Below are 24656 nucleotides of genomic sequence, written 5' to 3' on the forward strand. Positions count from 1 at the left end.
AGGCCCCTCCCACCGCCGGTGGCGCCCCGCCGCTTTCCCCTCAGCCGGCCGAACGTCAAAACAGAAATCTCCTGCTCAGCCGGAGAGACGATGGCGCCGGCTCCGCTCCTCTTCTTCCTCTGCTCGCTCGCGCTCCGCTGCCTCGCCTCCTCCGGGCCGGGCGAGGCGGCGGCTTTGGCGGACGTGGGCGACGATGCGGCGCGGGAGGCGGCGCGCTTCGCCTTGGCCCAAGTCTCTCCGGCGCGGTGCGCCTGGACGCTGCGAGGAGCCCAGTCGCAGGTGAGAGCGCGGGGGGGGGGGGCATGACGTCACGCAGAGGGGGCGTCCTGCGAGGGACCGTTGGGGGGGAGAGAATGGCGGTTGTGGCCGTTGCGGCCGTTGCGCAGCATTGGAGCTGCTTCTGAGGGGGAGAAGGGTCCTTTTATTATTATTATTATTATTATTATTATTATTATTATTATTATTATTATTATTATTAGGTTTATTTCCCGCCTCTCTTTCTGTATTAATTTTCTGTTAATTGTGTTTTTACGCAATAAGCAAAAAAGCTCACACAAGAAGGAATTGAAAACTTGCCCAATAAGCAATAGAGCGTCATTAATGCACGGGGTATGGTGTATGGGGGGCCCGCAGGGGATTGGCTTGAACAGGTATTAAGCCTGCCCCCCCCTTCTCCCGGAGGGAGGGGTGAAGATAAGGTGGTTATATAGAAATTATGATTTATTGGTGGTGGAGGAATTGGGGTTGCCAGCTCCAGGCTGGGAGACTTCTGGAGGTTTGGGGATGGAGACAGGAAAGGGCTGGGAACGCAGTGGGGTGCAATGACCCAGACTCCATCCAAAGAACCCTATTTTCTCAGGGTAGCTCATCTCTGGGGATGAGCAGTAATTCTGAGGGAGAATCTCTAGGTCCTATTGGGAGGCTGGCATGCTTAGTTGAACTGGGACCCTGGAGGAGAGTGGGAGACCAAGGCTAAAGTGAAAAGGCATCATGCCATATCTATATAATGTTTATATTATGATCTTCTGATTCCTCAGGACCCAAGGTGGATGGCATGCAGATAACAGATGCATTAAACCATATTAAAATCAGTCTAGAAACAGTATTACCTAATGGACAAAGTGTTTGTGCAGTGCAAGTCACCGAACAGTTGCAACTTTGCCTGGAAAAGGGAAGGCTGAGATGACCATATTAAAATCAGTCTAGAAACAGTGTTCTCTAATGGACGAAATGTTTGTGCAGTGCAAGTCACCAAACTGTTGTAACTTTGCCTGGAAAGGGGAAGGCTGAGGTTATTTGTGTGGGAGGGTATAGGAAAACGGTGGGCAGGAAAAGTTTTGCGGGAAAGGAAAAATGGGTTAACTTGCTGTACAGCAAATGAAGATGGTTGTGGTTTTGTGAGCAGGTATGACTCTCCGTGCTCTTTTCTGCAGCACTCTTTTCCCCTGACCTAGATGGACTTTGTTTGTCCTCCACACACTCTGTTTTGTGCTTTTTTAATACCCATTTTGTTTTTGTGCAGTGTTACGTGTATAATTGGCTTAATCTGCAGCAGCTGTAGGTAGATTCCTGCAAAAGAGAGTACTTTAAAAGCTGTGTGGAAAATCCACCCTTTCAAGAGGCTTCCTGTCTCCTATTGACTTATCAGCAGCTGGATAGCAACTAGATAGGTTTCCAACAAGAACCCCCATGGTGTGTGTCTGCATGATGGTGGGTAGTATAAATTCAACCCTAACTATTTGTATGAGAAAACTAGGTCAGTGACTCAAAGACAAACTAGAATCATCCCCTAGAGCTGCCAGACAGCAAGACAGTCAGGGCACAAATTGGCACTTTTCCTGTTCTTTAACACAAGTTATATTATCAACAGGATCTAGTTTTCCAAACTAAGAACTTGAAATGTTGTGCACTGTTCTTTTTCATTTTACCAAGCTCTAAATCTGAAAGATTCAACCCTGTAGGAGTTTTTGCCAAGCTTCTATGTCACCGGGTAATTTCTCTGGCCTTCCTAGAGACACACACACCTCCCCCCCGCCTGTGGAAATAGATCAAGATGCATAGCTGTTTTGCAGCAGAAAAGAAAAGAGTCCAGGAGCATCTTAAAAACTAACAACATTTGTGGCAGGGTATGAGCTTTTCTGAGTCACTGCTCACTACTTCAGATACAGCTTGAATGTGAGTCCATCTGTCCTTGTATCTTGGAGAGTGAAGTGATTTAGATGCTGGATGGCAATAGTAGGTACAATTAGATTAGGTGTCTTATGCAGAGGTGTAGTAAGTCTAGAGAAATCAGCATTGGGAACTAGACGGAAAACCTGGGTCTTGATTCAGTCCGGGGGGATGTGTTGTCTTGAACTTCATCATCACTTGCAATTCAGCAGTCTCTCATCTCCTTTTGAAATTCCTTTACAAGAGAACTGTTATTCTTAGGTCAATAACTGACTATTTGGAAAGTTAAAATATCCCCCCCGGTTGTCCTTTTTGGGTTTTATTTATTTATTCATTTATATTTTGCCCTATCTTTGAAAACTTAGAGCAGATTTCAGTAATATAAAATACATATAAATCTCATGAATATAAAATAAACTAAATTAAGTATTAAAACACCAAATTAAATATTAAATATTTGTTATAAAAATTGCTCCTAATGCTTTTTCCATCATATGAAGAAAAATTCTCAGTAAGGTTTCAGCCTGGTGGAGTTGGACAGAGAATTCAGCAGTTTCTGATGTTGCTTCTGGGCTCAACCAAAGGCCTGGCAGAACAGCTCTGTCTTGCAAGCCCTGCAAAACTGTTGATGCTCTTGTGGGGCTCTGATCTCACTCGGCAGAGCATTCCACAAGGCCACAACCTGGACTGAAAAAGCCCTGAACTGAGACCAGTTTGATCTCCTTGGGGCTGGGGACCCCAAGCAAATTTTGCTCACTGGACCTTAATGGCCTATGGGGGACATAGATGGAAAGGTGTTCTCAAAGATACAATGGTCCCAGACCATTTAGGACTTTAAAGGTGATAACCAGAACCTTCAATTAGATCTGTTCCACAATCTGGAGTCAGTGCATCTGGGAGAGCAAAGGTTGTATGTGAGCTGCCCATTGGGTCTCAGAGAGGACCCTTGTAGCTGGGGTTTGGACCAGTTGAAGCTTCCGGAGCAGTTTCAAGATTAGCCCTGCATAGAACAAGTTGTGTGGATCATGGTGGCAAGGTCAGATGTCAATCGGGTAACAACTGTCACACCTGGCAAAGATGGTAAAAAGCCTGGCAGGGAATGTTTGTGACCTGGGCCTCCATAGATAATGAAGCATCCAGAGTCACACCCAGACTCTTGAGGGTTGCTGAAGTTTTTAATTGAACACCGTCAGGAGATGTAGCACCTCATCTGGGGCATATCAACTCAGTCAGAGGACTTCTGTCTTAGCTGTATTTAACTATAGCTAGTCCAAAGCTCTTTGAGGGGACATGCATAGATGTTAAAAAGCATTGGGGAGAGAATAGCTCCACATATTAGGGTGTGCCACTGGAAAGTTCCCAACCTTGGAAGAAAGATTGGAGCAATTTAAGGGCTCCATCTTGGACCCTCATGTCAGCTAGGGCTGGTCCATGATCAGCTGTGTTGAATGTTGCTGCCATATATCTAACAACAACAGGAATGCTGACCCACCTAGATTCAACTGCTTATGGAGATCTTCTATGAGGGTGACCAGAGCTGTCTCCCTCACCATGTCCAGGTCAGAAACTGGAATGGAATGGGTCAAGAGCCAGTGTTTCATCCAGGAAGCTCTGTAGCTGTTCTGTGACCACACATTCAACCACCTTACCCAGAAATAGCAAATGCAAGACTGAGCAGTGGTTGGCTGGGTCAGAAGGATCCAGTGTTTTCCACCCCCCAAAAAAGTGGCCTGACAATGGTCTCCTTCAATCTCTTTGGGAAAGTCCCTGAAGTTAGGGATAAATCAATAATCTCCCAGAGAGGAACCCAAATCTCCTCACTGCCAGCTTCCACTAGCCATCAGGGGCATGTGGTAGACCAAAGAGCTGCTAGAGTCCTGTCTATATCAGCCAAGGAGAGCAGACTGAAGCAGTCCTAAATGGGACCTTGAGATGGCCAAGGGGCCTCCAGTTCCATTACTGCATCAAATTTGGTGAATAAGTCATGGTAGAACATAATTGTCTCATGAAAAACCTTGCAAAAGCCTTACAGCTGATGCCCAATCATACAATTTGGGACTGTCCTGTAACTAAGGACATCAGAGACCAAATTATTTTAAATAATTGTGCTCGGCATGAGCTAGCAATAGAGGTCACAAAATATTCCCTTTTTGTGGCCTTCACTGTCATAAGCATCTTATAAGATGTTCTTGCAGCTTTGTCATGAGTTTTTCACCAAACTCGCTCTAGCCATCCCAGTTCCTCATTCTGTTTGCACAGCTCCAGAGCTGGCTTGGAATGGGAGCCGATAGGACCTCAGGGAACAATCTCATTGATGGCTATGGAAAGACCATGCCAGATCTTCCTTTAGCTCAGTGGTTCTCAACCTTCCTGATTCCGTGACCCTTTAACACAGTTCCTCCTGTTGTGTTGACCCCCTACCATAAAATTATGCAGGTGTTCTTTCACAGAAACTAAACTGAAACTGACCAATGGCATGAAGATCCATGGTTCATGTTGTATATAAATTGTTTTTTCCCCGAGGTTTCTCAGTTCAGTTCTGCCTCTTGTCCCTCTGAGCTGCGCCACCACCTGGAGCGCCTGGCGGGAGACTGCGCTGCACTGGAGGCACTGCTGGAGCGGCTGGCAGCCGAGCGCGGGCACCTGCAGGAGGAGTGACAACAGTGGCAGTGCCCCCCCCCCAGCCAAGCTGCTCACCCTGCCGCAACCCCTGTGAAAGGGTCATTCGAACCCCAAAGGTCTTGACCCCCAGGTTGAGAATCACTGCTCTAGTTCATCTGCTGAATCACTGGGGGGACGGGGGAGGGCAGCAGCGTGTGATCTCGCAGAGCATTGGATCCCTTAGGTGAGCATAAATCTGCTCTCTGACTATACAGGAAGGGAGTGGAACATTGACCTAGGCCTTCAGGGCAAAGCGTTCTAACTATGACACTCTTTTAGACTTTACTGGACCAATATGTATCCCCAGCCCAAAGATCAAATCCAGAGTGTGGCCTGCTTGATATGTGGGACCAGTAGCAAATTGGGAGGGTCCCAGTGATGCCATGGCTGACTCTTGTTCTGAACCCTTCTGGGAGCTGGTTTTCTGAGTATGGACATTGAAGTTGCCCAGATCAATCATCCTTGGGAACTGCAAGGCCCACTCGGCCCACTCCAGGAAGTTTGGCAGGTCATCTGTTGGCGTATTCGGCAGTTGGTACACCAGCCTCATGGCCAAACTCTCCTCTGTGTCCCACACCAGGTCCCCGCACATTTAGTGGCTGGGATTATTGAGCCACTGAAGGGGGAGAAAAACTGAGTCAGTGTTGCAACTCCCCCTCCCTCAGCATTTTGACTGTAATTTGAGGAGGACCAAATAACTGGGTGGGGGAAGTTCTTTCACACCCATCTGCACCCAGGTCTCAGTCATGCATGCCAGAGCCATATTCTGCTCTGCAAAAAAGAAAGTTTTGCAGAGCAGCAGTGTTTTTTTTGTAGGAGAAAGACTATGTTGTTTTGAATGTTGTGGTTTCTAATGTCACATGATGGCATAAACCACATTAGAGACTTATGGCATCACGTGCCAGCAATGCCCTTCCACCGTCGACATCGGTCAAACAGGCCAGTCCCTACAACAACACCAAAAAATGGTCAGAGGTCTGACATTAAAAACTTCAACGGAAGATTAGAGTCACTGCTGCACTCTCCAAGATATAAGGACAGACGGACTCACATTCTAGCCATATCTGAAGAGGTGAGCAGTGACTCATGAAAGGTCATAAACTGCCACAAATTTTGTTATTGGACTCTTGCTTCCCTCCATACAGATGTGAGCCTTTGGAATTCATCAAGGAAATTGGGCAGGCTTGTAATGACTTTAAATTTTCAAGCGTGACAAATGCTAAAAACAAGGTGATCCCCTTCTTTTATTTATTTGGATTTTTATACCGCCCAGCTCTGGGCGGTTTACTTGGAACCTTATGACATTTTACATGGAAGATTATAATAATTTAATCTATAACATACAGTTATAGCAAATATCTTGCCACTAGCAGATATCTTGTTGCATCAGCGGTATGCTAAGTGGGTTGAGTTCTTGAAATTTGCTTTCTTTTTAGGGTGAGAGCCCTCAGCTATGAGCCTTAACTGGAAATTCAGGGCACAAACACTCCAACTAAAGCATCCTCACATCCTGCTCAATCCCATTTCTTTTTGGCCTCAGCACCTGCCGCTGTCAAAGCAGCCCAAGGACACTCCTAGCTTCTTCCAGCTGCAGCCAGACCAGTCAGGCTTCCTGCAGGCAACACCACTCGGTAACTTCCCAAGCGTCCGTCTGAGAGCTCTTTCTCCTTTCTAGGTCGTGAACGGCATCAAATACTTCCTGGATGTGACCCTGCTGAAGAAGCTGTGCACTGGGACTCAGGCTGAGGCCGAAGAGGATTCCGGCTGCATCACTCCAGGAGAGCCTGAACAAATTGTAAGGACCAAGACTCTGCTCAGGCTTTTGACTCTCTTGATTTCCATTTGTAGGGTATTGCAAAGGGTTAAAGCCTCTGACATGGTGGGCATTTGGAGTCTCCTGATTGTTGCCTAGGTTCCAGGTAGTTATACTGATCAGTGGGAATTTACTAGTTCAACCAAAGTAATTTGGAAAACATCTGGTTCATATCGTTAGGCGAGAACATAAGAAGCGCCCTGATGGATCAGACCAGTGGTCCATCTAGTCCAGCATCCTGTGTAATGCAGTGGCCAACCAAGACAGAGAGGCTAAGGCCTTCCCCTCATAAAGACATAAGCCCAGCTGGATCAGACCAGTCAGGTTCCAACTAGTCCAGCATCTGGTCTCACACAGCTGCCAACTAGTTCCTCTGGAGGGCTAACAACAGGGCAGAGAGTCCGAGACCTTTCCCTGATCTTGCCTCCTGGCTCTGGGATTCAGAGTTTTAGTGCCTTTGAATGTGGAGGTTCCCTTTAGTCACCATGGCTAGTGGCCACTGATAGACCTCTCCTCAATGAATCTATCTATTCACTTTTCAAAGCTCTTTTGGCAGTGAATTCTACATTTTAATCACTTCTTGTGATTAAGTACCGGTTGTTGGTTGAATTAAGAACCGGATGTGGCCATTTCAAGGTGCAAATTAGAGGATTGGTGTAGCAAAGTGATGACAGTATGGGTACAAGGGCTTGGGAGGCCCATGTGAAAATCCCTACTTAGCTTATCGTGTGACCTTGGACCAGTCCATTTCCTTCAGCTTTGCTACTTCACAGAGTTGTTGTGGGTGTGGATTGAGTGATGTTTGCTACCCTGAGCTCTGAAGAGGGGAAGGATTAAAAAAGCAACTACCATAATTCTTTTACTTAAGAATTTGAAAATTTGGGACATGCTGATGAAATTTCCTAAATATGCTCTCTGTGGTGTCTGCTTCCTTTCTGATACGCCTTGAGTGCACAAAGTGGCTGCGTGGAAGCCAGATGATGTGAACATCAGTCTTCAGGCTGCTTTTCCTTCTAAAGCACCAGCAAGCCCTGAGATGAGACTTGCTCCTGCTGTGAACTCTGGAGTCCAGGTCATGGGAGAGGAGAGAAATCCATTTAAACACTTTTTGGAGCACAACAGATTCTGCTTGCTGATACTTCCAGTTTCCATGCATTTGTTTTATTGCAGTCCAAGCAGAGACTGTTTTGAGCATGTTGGGATCCGTCACCCCTGAGAAGAGTAGATAGGGTCGTCCTGCTGATGGGCAGCAGAACGCTCATCCTTTGGGGCATCTGGAGCAGGCTGTGAGCTCCTCCCTCAGTTCTGTCAGTGCTGCAGATCCCAAAGTAGGGTCTCCACGTTAAGAAGCAGAGGCAGTGCAGCATGTCTGCCACTTTCCCAGGCTCCCAGATAAACTGTAACTATCAGGATAGATTCCAGTGTATAGCCGTGTTGGTCTGAAGTAGCACAATAAAATCAGAGTCCAGTAGGTCCTTTAAGACCAACAAAGATTTATTCAGGATGTGAGCTTTCAAGTGCTTGCACTCGAAAGCTCACGCCCTGAATAAATCTTTGTTGTTCTTAAAGGTCCTACTGGACTCTGATTTTATTGTAACTATCAGATCCTTCTCCCCAATATAACTATGCTACCTGATCCCATTGTTTCTTCCCAAAGAAGATGTGGGAAGTGTGCAGCTATTCAAGCAGATAAACTTTGCCTTTAATCTTAATTTCTACTTCTTTAAGACTGACATTTTACGTTTGCAAGATCATAGTTTCCATTTAGTATCCACTCACTCACTGGTATCCACAGTCCTAGTCAATTTCCTCGTGTGTTATCTTGTGACTGATGTCCACCAAATTGCTTTGCATGAACTTCCCCTCAAACAGGGACAGTTCAGCTGCTTGTGGTCAGCCGACAGCTCTGTACAGCTGAGAGGGAGGAGTCCTTTAGGAGTGCTGGAAGGCAAAGACCCTACCCTTGTCAGACTCCTCTTTTTTCATGAGCTCCTAACTTTGCATGACCACTCCCCTCCATCCCAATAGAGGCCTCCTTTGTTCTTTTAGAATAGATTTCTGATTTCCAGCCTCGCTTCTCTCTACTACGCACCTCATCTCTGCCTGGTTTTTGCTCTTTCCAAGCACTCATGACTCTTCTTTGTTCTCTCTCCCTTGAGGCATGTCACTTTGAGGTCTGGAGTCAACCCTGGGCGAACAAGAAGAAACTGGTGAAACAGGAGTGCCATGCTGCTGGTACGTCAGGTCTGGGTAGCTTGTCTGGAATATAAATATAATAAAGAATGCAAAAGTCAAAACCTACTTGCATGTTGTGGGGTTAAACAGAAGCTTCCTGGTTCCAAATAATGTTGGATTCAAAGTACAAGGGGCAGAGCAAAGCTTGCAGGCCAGAGGTTTCTCACCTCCTCCTTAACTCTGCATCCTGTGTAGCATCCTGAAATTCTGCCCCTGCGGACTTTGGGGGATTCTCATGTTCAGTGTGGGAGCGGGGAACTAAAGACGTGCAGTGGGGTAGAAATTGCTCCTTATGCACTGTACCTGTCTCCATACAAACAAGCTACCTCTAGAATGGTTATGAGAAGGTCAGAACAAAACTTTAAAAAAATCCCAGCTCCAAGTTTCTGCTAATGGATTTGAACTTGGTCCAAGAGGGAAGGAGACCTTGGGGTGGTAGTACATCGCTCTGTAGGCGTGTCAACTCAACATACCATAGCAGTGGGAAAAAGGCAAACTCTGGATAGGATTATTAGAAAAGAGGTTGCGAATAAAGCAGCCATTTTGATACCTCTGTATAGATCTATGGTGCGGCCTCACTTGGAATACAGTGTACAGTTCTGATTATTGTCTCTCCCAAAGGATGTTGCAGAGCTGGGAGAAGTACAGACGAGAGCAACCAAGCTGATAAAGGGGTTGGAGCACTTTTCCTGTTAGGAGAGTCTGATGAGTCTGGGACTTTTCAGTTTAGAAAAGAGAAGACTAATGCTTTTTTTTTGTCTGTGTGTGCGTGTGTGAGAGGGAGGGTGAGAGAGAGAGAATATTATGCATAGGGTACAGAGTGGAACTTTTTCTCCCTCTCCCAAAATACTAAAACAGTTTCAAGACAGAAAAAAATACTTCTTTATCCAACAAGTAATTTTCTGCCAGAGGATATAGTGATGGGCCCAGGCATAGAAGGCTTTAAAAGGGGATTTGATCACCTTTCTCAACTTTTTTATCATTGAGAACCCCCTGAAACATTCTTTAGACTTTGAGAAACCCCAGAAGTGGCACTATTGTGCAGAATATGGTTGGGAAGCATAGCTGTTTACAAGCCTACCCAGGGTCCCTCCCCTTCCCACCCCCTCCAGACTCATCGTTGACCATTTTGGGAGGGGTGGGTGGGTCAACATGACCATATATAGTTATATCATTTGATAAATGTTTATTTTAACTAAAATACCAAAAGAAATTAACTCCCACTCATTCGGGAGACCCTTCCTGGGCTGTCAAGAAGCCCCAGGGCCTGGATTAAGGCCTGGATTAGATTAATGGAGGTCTGTCAGCATGAACCTCCCCTGGAAATGAAGAATAATTATTGGTAATTGCTCAGATACCACAGTGGCAGCAGAGTCTTAAATAACTGTTTTAATTGGTTTTGTTTTAATTAATGCTGTAATTTTGTTAGTTTTTAACTCTATGTAATCTTTGTCATGATGTTAACTATCCCGAGCTGGCTTGCCGGGAGGGGCAGCCTATAAAACTAAATAATTTAAATAATAAATATTACCTAGCCATCATGGCTAAAGGGCACCTCCACATACAGAGGCAGTAAACCTCTGAATGCCTGTGCCAGGAGGCAGCATTGGGGGAAGGCCTTGGGCCCCAGGCCCTCTATTCCCTGACTGAAGGGCTCTACTCCCTGTGTAAGTAAGGATGCTGGACTAAAAAGACTACTGATCTGATCCAGCAATACTCTTCTTATGTTCTAATGATTCCTTTTGTTGTCCTCTCATGCAAATAATGCTGCAAGTTTGTAGACTGGAGTCTCATAATGACAAAAGTATTTTCAGAAACCCATTTGAATGTGGTTAGATAAACTGCAAGATTTTCCTTTGAATATCTGGGAAGAAGCTGTCTCCAGCAACTTCACCATTGGCATCTGCAGCTAGCGACTGGGACTTGCTCCAAATATTGAGGTTAATATCAGGACCAAACCATAAATTAGATTGCTATTGCATTTTAATAGTCTCTGGCACTACGGTTTCATATGAAGATTTTAATAGGGAAAGGAATGATCCCATTTCATAGTTTTATTCTTTCCACGGGGAAGGGCTTTTTAACACATCTAATCCGAAGTCAAAACAGTAAGTTAAAAAAAAAAACCTCATCCAAAGTATTTATTTTCTGAACTTGGGGAGCAGGTGGTAAAACAACAATCAACAGTGATGCCAAAGTTTGTATAGATAAAATGCAGCATTTGGGGTATGACGTTACAACAGAAGTTTGTAAGTCTGAATTTTCACCAGGATCAGTATTTACTGTACGCTTGGATTACATGGAGACCCCATGGAAAATGATACATTGGTTGTATTTAACCCCAAAATTAATTTGATAAAACTTACAGTTCTCAATGTGGTTTATGTTGGTTTTGCAATACAGAGTTAGCTGATTTTATCCATGTGCGATGCTACCCAAAACCAATCCAGTATTGGAAAAAAGTAGCTGTTTTGTTGAGTGCTGGTTTGCAATGAAGGGTAGAAAATACTTGCAAAAATATGTTATTAAATCGGGGGGGGGGGGGCATGGTGGTGCCTATTGACACCTTTTAGGTTACCTGCTACGTGTTTTTAGAAAGTGGCCAGAGCCAAGTAGGGCTTTTGCCCAAAAGAGCTTCTGATTGGCTGTGCTGATTTTTAAAAGTGTTACTTTGATAGCAGCAAAAATCTTTGCTACATGACTGGCTTTGCCTCGTGTGGCAGCTGTTTTGTAGTGGCCCTTTTCTGGTTGTGCCAACATGGTGTGTCAGAACTCCGAAGCTGCCCACAGACTCAAAAAGGCCGAGGACCCCTGTTTTAAATAAAGTTCCAGAAATTACAAAGCAATTGCAGCCTACAACACTGAATATGATTGCACCTGTACATATAACATTTGCACAATATTGGAAGTCAAATAAGAGGCCTGGGATCAGCAAGTGGCTAGACAAAGAGAGAGGTTCACAGAAATTAGGGTTTTGATGAATTGCGGTCCCAGTGGTTAAAAGTGACTAATCAGATTCAGTTAAAGTCTGTCAAATTAAAATGTATTTTGCAATTGTATTTAATCTGTCTTTTGGATATGTATACTGAAGTGCTGAGAACTGAAATAAAACCTTCAACTTAAAAAAGAATCTGGGACTTTGCTGCCTCTCCCCACTTGAGGGATGCAGCTAGGAAGAGTCTTGTAGGGTAAAGAAGCTAGGGTGGGTTTGACCATAGAGACAGATGCCATAGAAAAAGCAGAAGAAGAGATGGTTCTTATATGCCGCTTTTCTCTACCTGAAGGAGGCTCAAAGCGGCTTACAGTCGCCTTCCCTTTCCTCTTCCCACAACAGACACCCTGTGAGGGAGGTGAGGCTGAGGGAGCCCTGATATCACTGCTTGGTCAGAACAGCTTTATCAGTGCTGTGGTGAGCCCGAAGTCACCCAGGTGGCTGCATGTGGGGGAGTGAGGAATCAAGCCCGGCTCGCCAGATTAGAAGCCACTGCTCCTAATAACTACACGAAGCTAGCCCCCAGTGCTTTGAATGTTGCATGAATTCATCTTGGGCCACTGGGACTTGGGAGGAATAACTATATGCAAGTTGTCAGACAGAGGAACCTTCTGCATATGAGATTTAAAGAGGCCTGGGTAAGGAGGTATATTGGTGGGGAATGCCATTGGAGTAGAAAGGATTGACCCATGGCTTCTTGGGTTTTGTTACTGAAGCAGTCACTTGTTTTGAAAATGTCACTCTTGCTTTCCCTACAGAGCCTTCTGAAGTAGTCCAGGTGGTGAAACTAGAACACTGGGAGGTGTTCTATCCCAAGGCACCTGCACTGGAAGCTGAGGACCCATTCCTGGAGAAGAGGTTTCTGCAGGTGGGTGGTGGTCTTCCCTTCTCAAGTTAAGGCCCCAGAACCCCTGCTGGTTGATCTGCATCCTTCCTGCTTGTCTTTGTCTTCCTTGCTCACATAAGCATCTGACTGGTTGGAGTGGAAGTGGGATACTGGACTAGATGGACCAGTGGTCTGATGTTGTGGGGCTCTTTTCACATTGTGACAGTCTCTCAGTGTGGGTTGCTGCTTTGGGCTTGCACCGAGATTGCCAGCTAATCGCTTTTTTATCACATCATGATTTTCCTTATTTTGCCTGCAAGTCAAAAATGCTCTTTTTGCAACCTCTGCAAACAGCCGTTTCTTGATGATAATCAGATGCTTTTTCTTCTTATCAAGATTAACTGTTGTATCTCTTTCCCATTGATGGTCATTTAACAAAATGAATCCATTTGTTCTCATGCCTTTCTTGGGCATCTCTCATCTTTTCTCAGTATGATTTAGGTTGGGGATCAGCCTCTTCCTTAGCAAAGATGGGGGCACTTGTGTTCATACGCACAGAGCCTTGATTCCCCCTGAACCTGTAGAAGATTGCAAATAGGAAAGTAAGGCAGCTTTGTGTAGGAGCTCCTGGATTGTTTGACATTTCCGTACAATTGTGTCATTGGCTTACCGCCTGGCAGCTTCTCAGTTCTGCATTCTTAACTTTCCTTAGAATGCTTCCATCCAGCTGGTTTCCCTCTTCAAGGACTTCCTGGCCACCTACAAGAAGAGCTACAAGAACCAAAGAGGTGAATGCCAAGATAAGGACACTCAAAATAATAAGACAAGGAGGCCGCTGGGAGAACCAAGGGATTCCTCCCCAAAACTCCTTTCTCCTAGGCTGTCTCAATCCCATGGAAGTTTTGTAAGAGCATTTGGGATCAGACGCGTTCTTGAGTTTGAAGGACAGAGGAGTTTTGTTCTGTTCTACTTCCTGGCACAGTGTCTTGTCTTCCTTCAACTTGCTGTGCCCCATGACCTCATACTCCACTGTTGACAGAGATAAATAATGCTGAAGCACTCCACATGCTGTAGAACAGGGGTAGTCAACCTGTGGTCCTACAGATGTCCATGGAATACTAGTCCATGGACATCTGGAGGACCACAGGTTAACTACTCCTGCTGTAGAACATGCGGATTATTAATCATTGTAATCATTTTCAACCGTTCCCATTGGGTTTCTTCATTGCAGAAACTGAAAGGCGCTTCCAGATCTTTGCTGAGAACCTGAAGAAGGCCCAGGTCATCCAAGAGCTGGATCAGGGCACAGCAGAATATGGCGTCACCAAATTTAGTGATTTGACAGGTAGACGAAGTTAAGCTGGGCTATTCAGGCTGATGTGGGATGAATTCTTTGGCAGTTCAGAATCTCTGAAAAAGATCTTTCTTATCTGACTTCAGTCAATAAAGACAAGCCACGTACATGCAATGGACACTGTAGTCTGCCTGAAAGCAGTCAGACTGTTAATCAGAGACCCAATTTGGTATAGTGGTTTGGAGTGCGGACTTCTAATCTGGCGAGCAAGGTTTGATTCCACACTCCCCTACATGCAGCCAGCTGGGTGACCTTGGGCACTGCTAGGGCACTGATAAGGCTGTTCTGACCGAGCAGTGATATCAGGGCTCTCTCAGCCTCACCCACCTCACAGGGTGTCTGTTGTGGGGAGAGGAAAGGGAAGGCGACTCTAAGCCGCTTTGAGACTCCTTCGGGTAGAGAAAAGCAGCATATAAGAATCAACTGTTCTTCTTCTTAAAATTTAGTAAAAAGTGCTGCAGAAGGCAGAATGACATCAAAAACCTAGGGGTGCATTATCTGGGAGAAAGCAGGGTTGAAGAGATGAGGTTTCTCTGGGCCGATAGAGTTCTTCCCATGTTTCCTACAGAGAACGCTCGTAGCGACATAGTGTGGAATACATGTTTGAATTCAGGGTTTCCAGGTCACATGTTAGACAATTACAGGTTGTCTGAACTAGGAAAATTACCTTTATTGAGAATCTGTCAAAGTAGACATTGCCAAGACACACAGGTCAGTATTCCCATTCAGAAACAAGACATTTCCAGTGTAAATCAACTGGTCCTCTAATTAAGAACAAAAATTGCACAGTCTGAAGGGTACGACGAAAGCTTCCAGAGCTGCCAGTCGGCATCAGAACACAATAGTCACCCCAGGGCTTCAGCAGTTCCGCAGGCTTTATTTTCATCCGTCCTCCGTGTTCAAAGGACAAAACTCACCCCCCTTTTATTTTTGCACAGTCAAGCACTGAACAGCTTTGTCAGCTTGTTGGATTTGGCGGAGGGTTGCTTTCGTAAAGCCTGATGTCAGCAAGCTGAGAGCTCTGGCCTACGTACCTTTTTCTGTCCCTTTCCAGAGGAGGAGTTCCGTACTACCTACTTGAACCCGCTATTGGCCAAGGTGCCTCACCGCCCAATGAAACTGGCCACTGTCCCCAGCGACGCAGCCCCTAGCGCGTGGGACTGGAGAGATTATGGGGCTGTCACGGATGTGAAGAACCAGGTCTGTGTCCCTTTTCCCCCTGCTGCAGAGGCAGCTGCATTGTCAGGCATTGTCTGGGGTTTGAGTCTCCACAGTGGAAAGCAGTCCTGTAACTGAGCAGTCAGGAGGGAGCCTCTCTTGTGTCATGGTGAACAAGAAACTCCTTCCACCAAGACGTGACGCCCAGGGCAGTAGAAACATTGATAATTTAATTCTGCTTCAGGCAGAGCAGCATCGGCAGAAGTTTATCCTGCACACGAAACTCTCTCACCTCAGTCTTCATGGGCAAATAAACATCAGTTCCAGCTACCTAATTACCAATCCCTTCACCAAAACAGCAGCTGCCCTGTTTGCCCTGGGCTGAGCAAGAGAACAAGATGGCACCAGGCTACCGCGTCTAGACTAAGGAATTGCACAGTTGAGGGCACAGCTGCAGGAAAAAGGGTCTGTGGTCTTTTTCTAAGAAGGTCAGTTTTGGGAGGAGGTGATCGAGAGAGATTCCAAGCCAAAACCTTTTGGGGCTTGAAGGTTTTGGGGCTGCCTCGCTGTCCTTTTGCACACCCTCCCTTCTCTCTGGGGTCAAGATGATACTGGGGGCAATTCCGCACAACGGGCCATTTTGCTAAGTCTGAGCGCTATTGAAAAGCGTTGGAAGCAAAAGCGGCAGGTCTCGGTAACGCACACAGCCAGTTCAATCGAAAAAAAGGCTCTCCCACTAGCACTGCTATCATAATGCACAAGTTTCCAGTGTCGCCGAAATCGCAACAAAGAAGGCGATATTTTTCCGTGCTTCCTCCCTCCCCTGGCCATCAATCAAAGAGAGCAGCCAATTAACTGTTGTGTTCGTGTTTCCCTTTAAAAACGTTTTTTTTTTTAAACATAAAAAGACCAATAGCAACGCATATTCGTTCATTCAGTGTATCAGAAAGACCTTTTTTTGCTGGCTTAGGAGCTGGTGTTTATTTGTTTACACGTTCTGAAATTAAAAAAAAATCCCACCTCCCCCAGTGCTATTTCTGGCCAAAATTAGTGCAGTGTCGAACAGGGGGCTGTATTGTGCTCGGAAACTTTACGGACAATTGCTTGTGGAGGGATTTCAGCCTTAGAAGCATTGCTGATTCATTGCTTTGGCCCGTTTAAGGGAAATAAATGGCGATTGGGATGCCAGAAGCTCGGGTGTAAGAGACTAGGGAGGGACATGCTTCCTACCACTGTTTTGAGAACGCACATGTATTTTTCGGATGTGTTGCAGGTTGTTCTCAAGAGTCAAGCGTTTTTTTTAGGGGGAATCCACTTTTATGGATTCCCCGAAAATCGCTACAATTTTTGCGGGAGTGTTGCAGAGTGTACGACGTTGTGAATAACGCAAAAATAAATAGCGTTACATAATGGTAACCCTTTGGCAACATTAGCACTGTGCGGAATGGACCTGGGGGTAGTCACTGCCCTCCCCTCTTCTCCTTTCACGACTGCAGGGTGACTGTGGATCCTGCTGGGCTTTTTCTGTGACAGGCAACGTGGAAGGCCAGTGGTTCCTACGCAAGGGCTCCCTGGTTTCTCTCTCTGAGCAAGGTAGGCAGCTTGTGAAGTCAGCCTGGGTCCTCACCTGGGATTTGCCTTGGCTTTAAACCATGTCCTCTGGACCACCCATGCTTTCAGGATGGCCCTTGTTGATGGGTCTGGTGGCTGAAGCGGCTCCTGCAGTGTGATCTCCGTGCGAGTTTGAAGGAGAAATTCATGTGATATGCATGCGGCCGGTCTTCACTGAGGAGCTAATCAGGATCTATCTGAAGGTCATGACTAGCTGAGATTTCCTTCCTGCTCTTAAGAGCCTGAAGCCAAGTTAGACATGAGACTCGGAAGAGGGGAATGGGTTGACTTCTCAAATAGGCTTTGGCTTCAGTTTCTGACTGCTGGTTCTCCTTCCGCAGAGCTTGTGGACTGTGATTCCCTGGACGAAGCCTGTGGCGGAGGGGTACCGTCCAATGCTTACGAGGCCATTGAGAGACTGGGTAAGTCTAGTTGCAGTTAAAATATCTACATGCCATGTGCTGTATTCTGTTTGTGGGGAGGTCCAGCTTGGCTTTGCTTTGGGGGATCTTAGGAAACAACAATATGGCCTGTTTGTTTAGCCCTTTTGCAATGGCTCAAAGTTTAGCTTCTTTATATATATAAAAAATCAATTTCTGAGCTCAAACTGATTAAACTGAGGTTATCGGACTTTGCTGACAGTCTGAGAAGACAAGAGAACGAAGTTTGAGCCCAATGGCATCTTTAAGACCAACACAATTTAATTCTGAAGTCGTGGGCCTGCACGCCCACCCAGAAATTAAACCTGGCAGTGAATAATCTGGAAGCTGCTATGGCTTAAATGCACCTTACACCCAGAAATTAAACCTGGCAGTGAATAATCTGGAAGCTGCTACAACTTAAACACTGCTGAACTGACTACTTATGTTTTCTGCTATGTCCTTATATTGTAAAATGTTGTTGTTACATTGGCATTTAATCGTGGTTAAATTTAATTGTCTGTAAACTGCCCTGAGCCATCATGGCAGGGCATTACAGAAGTTTAGTAAATAGTAATTACAAGTAATTAAAGAAGCCCTTGGGCTCAAACTCTGTCCTGCTTCAAGTGAACATGGTCACTCCCCTGAGAAGACAGGAGTCTCTGGGAAAGACAATAAGGATAGGAGAAGTTGGTGGCAGCAAGAAAAGAGGAAGACCCAACAGGAGATGGGTGGACTCAATCAAGGAAGCCACGGCCCTCCGTTGGCAAGCCCTGAGCCAGGCTGCTAAGGACGGGACATGTTGGAGAACATTCATTCATTGGGCTTCCATACGCTGGAAGCAGCCTGACAGCATTAAAAACACAAATGCACACATAAGCTCAAACAACCGGGCATCTTAAACGTAGTCACTTTGGGGACTACTGTCTTAGCCCCTCTTCTTTCTCCCCAGTTACCTTACTAAGTAAAAAGTTTGTGGCCTTCCTGTCCCCTCCCCTTCCCCGTTCCAGGTGGCCTAGAAACAGAAGGTGACTACAGCTACGAGGGTTATGCACAGAAGTGTGGCTTCTCAAAGGACAAGGTGGCCGTTTACATCAATAGCTCTGTGGCCATCTCCCGGGATGAAAACGGTGCGTGTCTTGGATGTTTACGTGGGGGAGGGGTTACACCGAACATTTGGACCCTTGGCATATGGAAAGGGGGCCGGGGGACCATGCAGCTGCCTCAGTATCCTCTATGCCCTGTAGATGTCCTTTTCCTAAAAGACTAAAGTAGTTTGAGACAGGCCCTTTTGTACTGAGAGGCATCTTGGGAATTCTTTTTGTAAAAATCAGCACGTCGCCAATGTGAGCATGGCTGAGACGGTAAGTATGCTGAGGCATGCACAGATCTAGTAATGTCAGGCAGAATTTAATGAAGGCAAACATCTATGCATATGCAAAAGCTGGAAACTTGAGGAAAACGGTAGTAATGAAAGTATTTTGAAGGACTGTAGATTCCAGTACATCCTTTAGGAGTAACCTATAAGGCTGCCATGTAGTGGATGGAGCAGAGTTCTCTCTTGCCCCGGAGGAACGGACCAGAACCAATGGGATGAAATTAATTCAAAAGAAATTCCATGTAAACATCCAGAAGAAGTTCCTGACAGAGCAGTTTCTCAGTGGAACAGGCTTCCTCAGGAGGTGGTGGGTTCTCCATCTTAGGAGATTTTTAAACAGAAGCTGGATAGCATCTGACGGAGAGGCTGATTCTGTGAAGATTCAAGGAGATGGCAGGTTACAGTGGATGAGCGAAAGGGTTGGGAGTGTCCTGCATAGCGCAGGGGGTTGGACTAGATGACCCTGGAGGTCCCTTCCATCTCTGTAATTCTATGATTCTAACCCCCGTTCCTTCTTTTCACATCTGCTGCATACAAACAGCCTTGTGCCTAATCTTCTCCACCTTGGTTCATTACAGAAATTGCTGCCTGGCTGGCGAAGAATGGCCCTATCTCCATCGCGCTGAATGCTTTTGGCATGCAGGTGAGGGATCCCAGGGATGACCACACTGTGCTTCTCTGCTGTGAAGAACATTATTCAGTGCAGGGCTGCAAGTTCCAGCTTGGAAATACCTGGAGATTTTGGGGGGCGGAAGATGATGAAGGGCAGGAAATGGGGAGGGGAGGGGAATATAATGCCATAGAGTCCGCCTTCCAAAGGGTCCATTTTCTCTCACACCTGGAGATGTTATAATCCCAGGAAATCTCCAGCGATCACCTGGACTAGTATTCATCCTTCTGGTATGGGGTGGTAAAAGAGCTCTTCTGGGCTCAGCATCAGCTGGTGTCTCCAAAATATTGCTTGTGTTTTAGCCTCATTCTGCTAATGGAATGTATTGTGCAAGTTGGCATCCTTTTTTGGTGGAGGGGCATGGATAGCTTCCAGGTCATTTTTTTTTTACAAACCGAGGGATTCTCTCCATTCCTTGTCAGAAAGGCAGGGCTGTGTCATGCGGAAAACCATACAGAATTGGGTCAAAGGACCAGAAACTAGGAGTTGTGTGGGGCTGATGATATTTGCTTGGTTATCTTTTTTTTTTAGTACCAACATTATTACCAAAACAAACAAACAAAAACAAGAGACATATGAAGTACACAGAAAGCATAACAAAGGAGCACGAGTACACAGTTATCTCTCGCTGTCTGTTCTCTTTCCAGTTCTACAGGAAAGGTGTCTCCCATCCCTTCGTGCTGTTCTGCAATCCCTGGATGATTGACCATGCAGTCCTTCTGGTGGGCTACGGCACTCGTAAGTGGCTGTTCGGAGTGGGTTCGCAGGGCAGCCGTGCTGGTCTCCAGTCAGACTCTAAGATGCTACTGGACTCGAATCCAGCTGTTTTGAGTGGGTGCAGTTGGGGGGTTGCTCCTGAATCAGTAAACGGAAAGGTCCTGCAGAGAGAACTCTTGTTCTATACCATTTTTAGTAGTGATCTTCTGGATTTTTGTACATGGGCTCTATTTCCAATCATGACCAGCAGTACAGGGTGAACTACTGACTACTAGAATTAAGGTCATTTGGTGTCCAGAAGTTGACCTCTCCACCTCACCGCCCCCGCCCCCACCCCGCTCTCTGATTCAGGAAGTCTCTGTGCTGTTCTGCTTGGTGACCTATTAAGTTGGCAAGAGGCTTTGCTGGTCCTTATTGTGTTTCTCTGTTTTTGTTCTCCAGGTGGCCAGACAGCCTTCTGGGCTATCAAGAACAGCTGGGGCACGGAATGGGGAGAGCAGGCAAGTCTCGGCAGCTGTTTTTTATTCTTAGCCTCCCCTTCTTTGCCACTGCAGTGGGAACTGATGTACGAGTAGAAATAGAGGGAAGAGAGGCAAATCCCCACTTCTCAAGAAGCAGTAGTTAGGAGTTTTCAGTCAAGCGCCTGCAGAGAGGGGAAAGAGCCTTCTCAGAGAGTTTGGTCCTGTGTGGTAGAATGCCTCCTTTGCATGCAGGAGGTCCTAGGTGCAGTTTTTGGGTTAGAAGTAGAAGAAGAGTTGGTTCTTATATGCCGCTTTTCTCTACCCGGAGTCTCAAAGCGGCTTACAATCACCTTCCCTTTCCTCTCTCCACAACAGACACCCTGTGGGGTGGGTGTGGCTGAGAGAGCCCTGATATCACTGCTTGGTCAGAACAGCTTTATCAGTGCTGTGGCGAGCCCAAGGTCACTCAGCGGGGAAAGTGGCTTGGGAGCCAAGGGGACGGCAGCCCCCAGATGTTTGGGAACCATTGCTGTAGAACTAGATGGTGCCTGTTTGATTGTCATGTGCCATTTCTTTGCAACCTACTCTTCTGCATCATCTGAGAACAGCCCCTGTCAGTTTTTCAAGATGACTTTCTCTCGTCTTAAACACCCAGCCCTGATGAATTCCCACATTAGACTATAACTGCATGACTGAAGAAGAAACAGGATAACAGGAGTAAAAAAAGAGAGCTAATGTATCATTCTGAGCCCCAGGCATCCAAAGGGAGGATACTTGCATGGTGGGGGTGGGGTGGGAGGGGGGACTGCTACCAAGACATCTGTGGGGTCCAAGTCATTTTCCTGTCTCACTGGTGAAAGGGTGCAACACAAGGGGAAGGTCTATCACACATATCTCCGAGAACCAGCAAATATGACACAGAAGACCAATGAACGCTCTGACAAATGTGAACATGGCGTGCATTGGTCTTCTGTGGAATACATGTTAGCCATGAAAACCTTTGCTCCTTGCCAAGGTGTGCAAGAATGGGGGAGGGGCTGCATCCGTGTTCTGACATTTCATGGCTAACTGTCTTGCTTCTCCTGTCTCCTCCAGGGCTACTATTACCTGTACCGGGGCAACCGAGTCTGTGGCATGAATACAATGTGCACCTCTGCCGTGGTGCACTAGGTGCCTCTCCGTTTCCTCCGTGTCAGAATCCTCTCCTCCACCAACTCGTCATGTGGGCACTGATAAGTCTTCCTTGATCCGGTTACCCCAGCAAGGGATTTCCTATCACCTTTTCAAAATGGGTCTGATGCACGCTGGGAAGATCTGGTCTCTTCTCCCCCCCCCCCCTTGCCCTAAAATGCACTGGCTCCAGTTCCCTTGCAGAGCTGAGGGAGTTACATCCCTCGCGGGCAGCTAAGGGGGTCCTGGCAGGACTGGTATTAGGTCCTCTCTCTCCCTCCCCCAGCAGGTGTAGATTCCTTTCTGGTGTGTGTCTGTGTGTCGGGTGACTTTTGGGGTCTGGAAGGGAGGACATAAGTGGTAGTGAGTGAGACTTTCTCTTTGCAAGTAGCTAGTCCAGTTCTGCATTTTCTGCTAGTCCAAGTTCTGCTTCTTCCCCAATTCTGTTTTATTTATTTGAAGGCAGAAAGATTTGTTGTTTCTTAACACCAGGGAGGCCTCTCGCTCTGCAGCAGGGCTTATTCATTGCCTGCGGCTGCTCCCAGGCATCTCCGCTTCCTAGGATCTTACATATCAGGGTTTGGGAAGGCTTTGTCTTGAGTCTCAGGAGAGCCTTTCAGTCGGAAGGTCTGGGCCAGATCTGGCTCTGCACGAAGCAGCCTCCTCATCTGTGTGTGTCTGAAAATTGAGCTTGGCTGCTCTTGAGAACCTCTCCTGGTCCTTTTCTAGATTCCCTGTTCTTGCTGTATAAATAAGTTTGGAAGTGAACATCCCCTCATTTATGGAGTTCAAGGGGGATTAAATTCTGGCACCACTTTGTTCTGAACCAAACACTACTTTGTGTAGAAATGGCAAAGGGGACCTCTTATCTGTCACATTCCCCCCCCCCCAATTATCTCTCTTTTTTCCCTGGGTAGCAACACTGAAAGGCAAGGTCCCCTATGATTAAGGGGGCGGTCCTGTTTCCGTTAGGTCAGACCAACATGAACTTTGGAAAGACTTGAGGAAAAGGTCATAGGAACTTGGAGTCAGGGGACTCCATCTCCACTGTTGGCTGCTTCTCCTCCAAATGCACTGGGAAGTAGTGCCTCTAGTATTAAGAGTCCAACCTCCAATACCTCCCACCCCAGTTCTGCAGGCCTAGTATTAACATGCAGTTGGTTGTTGTGGGGGGGGGGGGGGCAGTAAGGAAGTGTAGGAGCTGGGCAATTCTCCACTCATCTCTTCATCGTGACCAGGCCTGAGCACTGCTCCAGCTGCCGCAGTGCATGTTTCTGCCTTGCCCTCCCCTGCCCCCCCTGCTTGGGGTCTGGTGGTTTGGTGTTGTTTTTAAAACATAAACATGGCTCAACTGGACTGTGGGTTTTCTTTAAGTGACTGCACTAATTCTTCCGTTTCTGAAAGAAAATGTTATGGAAACGACGTGTTACAAAGGGCGGTCGTAAAGTGTTTCCTTCCGCTTCACCTGATACCTCTTCAAAGGTTGGAGTCTGTTCCTTTCTTCCTTTTTCTGAAATCTCTGAGCTCGGTGCTGAAGTGGCTAGGATCCTGGGCGAGAAGAGGACAATTCCAAAAGACTCGTTGCTCGATGCTGTGGATCTAGCCTGTCCTGAGCCACGGCACTTGGTCTTCTGTTGTTCCACTTTAATAAAAGCCAATGTCCTAGACTTGCCCAGTGTCTGTGGTGTCATGTGACCGGAGGCCTTATGCGTATGGGGCGGGGGTGGGGCCACCTGTGCTGTTATTTGGTCAGACTACTGAAGCTGGTCTGCCTGTGAACCTCAGTCTCCCAACTGCTATGGGATCCTGAGTGGTGATGCTGTGTGTGGAGGTGTTTACACTATCTCCTCTGCTGGGCCAGCCTGGTTCCTGAAGCAGCTTTATCCACCGTGCTTCCCAATAGCGTTTTCCTGCAGCCAGTGGAAGTCACTTAATGTTTATCTTGTGTGTCAAGCATTCTCAGGTCCCAGCTGCCTCATGGGGTTTTCATAGAATCATAGAATCATAGAGTTGGAAGGGGCCATACAGGCCATCTAGTCCAACCCCCTGCTCAACGCAGGATCAGCCCTAAGCATCCTAAAGCATCCAAGAAAAGTGGGTATCCAGCCTTTGCTTGAAGACTGCCAGTGAGGGGGAGCTCACCACCTCCTTAGGCAGCCTATTCCACTGCTGAACTACTCTGACTGTGAAAAACTTTTTCCTGATATCTAGCCTATATCGTTGTACTTGAAGTTTAAACCCATTACTGCGTGTCCTCTCCTCTGCAGCCAGCAGAAACAGCATTCTGCCCTCCTCCAAGTGACAACCTTTCAAATACTTAAAGAGGGCTATCATGTCCCCTCTCAACTTCCTTTTCTCCAGGCTGAACATTCCCAAGTCCCTCAACCTATCTTCATAGGGCTTGGTCCCTTGGCCCCAGATCATCTTCGTCGCTCTCCTCTGTACCCTTTCAATTTTATCTACGTCCTTCTTGAAGTGAGGCCTCCAGAACTGCACACAGTACTCCAGGTGTGGTCTGACCAGTGCCGTATACAATGGGACTATGACATCTTGTGATTTTGATGTGATGCCCCTGTTGATACAGCCCAAAATGGCATTTGCCTTTTTTACCGCTGCATCACACTGCCTGCTCATGTTTAGTTTACAGTCCACAAGTACCCCAAGGTCTCGTTCACACACAGTGCTACCTAGAAGCGTATCCCCCATCCAGTAGGCATGCTTTTCATTTTTCTGACCCAGATGCAGAACTTTACACTTATCTTTATTAAATTGCATCTTGTTCTCATTTGCCCATTTTTCCATTGTGTTCAGATCTCGTTGAACTCTGTCTCTATCTTCCGGAGTATTTGCCAGTCCTCCCAATTTGGTGTCATCTGCAAACTTGATGAGTAGTCCCTCCACCCCCTCATCTAGATCATTAATAAATATGTTAAAAAGTACTGGGCCGAGCACCGAGCCCTGAGGTACCCCGCTACTCACCTCTCTCCAGTCTGATGAAACACCATTGACATCAACTCTTTGA

At 46.6% G+C, this 24656-nt stretch overlaps 1 protein-coding gene and 1 long non-coding RNA gene across 2 annotated transcripts in view; one reads left to right on the forward strand and one right to left on the reverse strand.

Moving 5' to 3' along the window:
• CTSF (cathepsin F) lies at positions 1-23301 on the forward strand. The gene is made up of 14 exons (XM_077325857.1): positions 1-279; positions 6506-6625; positions 8803-8878; positions 12629-12738; positions 13409-13484; positions 13928-14041; positions 15105-15250; positions 16705-16801; positions 17161-17241; positions 18249-18368; positions 19195-19259; positions 19934-20024; positions 20445-20503; positions 21560-23301. The coding sequence occupies exons 1-14, from the start codon at positions 91-93 to the stop codon at positions 21632-21634; spliced, it is 1419 nt and encodes a 472-aa protein (XP_077181972.1). The 5' UTR covers positions 1-90; the 3' UTR covers positions 21635-23301.
• LOC143832082 (uncharacterized) overlaps positions 7571-24656 on the reverse strand; it is a 21817-nt gene continuing 4731 nt past the window's right edge. The window contains exons 2-3 of the long non-coding RNA XR_013229085.1: positions 8736-8902; positions 7571-7704 (exon numbers count right to left, since the gene is read on the reverse strand). This is a non-coding gene — a long non-coding RNA (uncharacterized LOC143832082). The remainder of the gene's footprint in view (positions 7705-8735; positions 8903-24656) is intronic.

This window comes from Paroedura picta, chromosome 1 (assembly GCF_049243985.1).
Source record: "Paroedura picta isolate Pp20150507F chromosome 1, Ppicta_v3.0, whole genome shotgun sequence".
Classification (NCBI taxonomy): Eukaryota; Metazoa; Chordata; class Lepidosauria; order Squamata; family Gekkonidae; genus Paroedura; species Paroedura picta.

Excerpts from the sequence above, each read along its gene's own strand:
- CTSF (XM_077325857.1), top strand. The coding sequence starts at position 91 with ATGGCGCCGGCTCCGCTCCTCTTCTTCCTCTGCTCGCTCGCGCTCCGC. Across the intron at positions 8,879-12,628 it reads ACAGGAGTGCCATGCTGCTG|AGCCTTCTGAAGTAGTCCAG; the intron begins GTACGTCAGGTC and ends CTTTCCCTACAG. Across the intron at positions 19,260-19,933 it reads TGAATGCTTTTGGCATGCAG|TTCTACAGGAAAGGTGTCTC; the intron begins GTGAGGGATCCC and ends TTCTCTTTCCAG.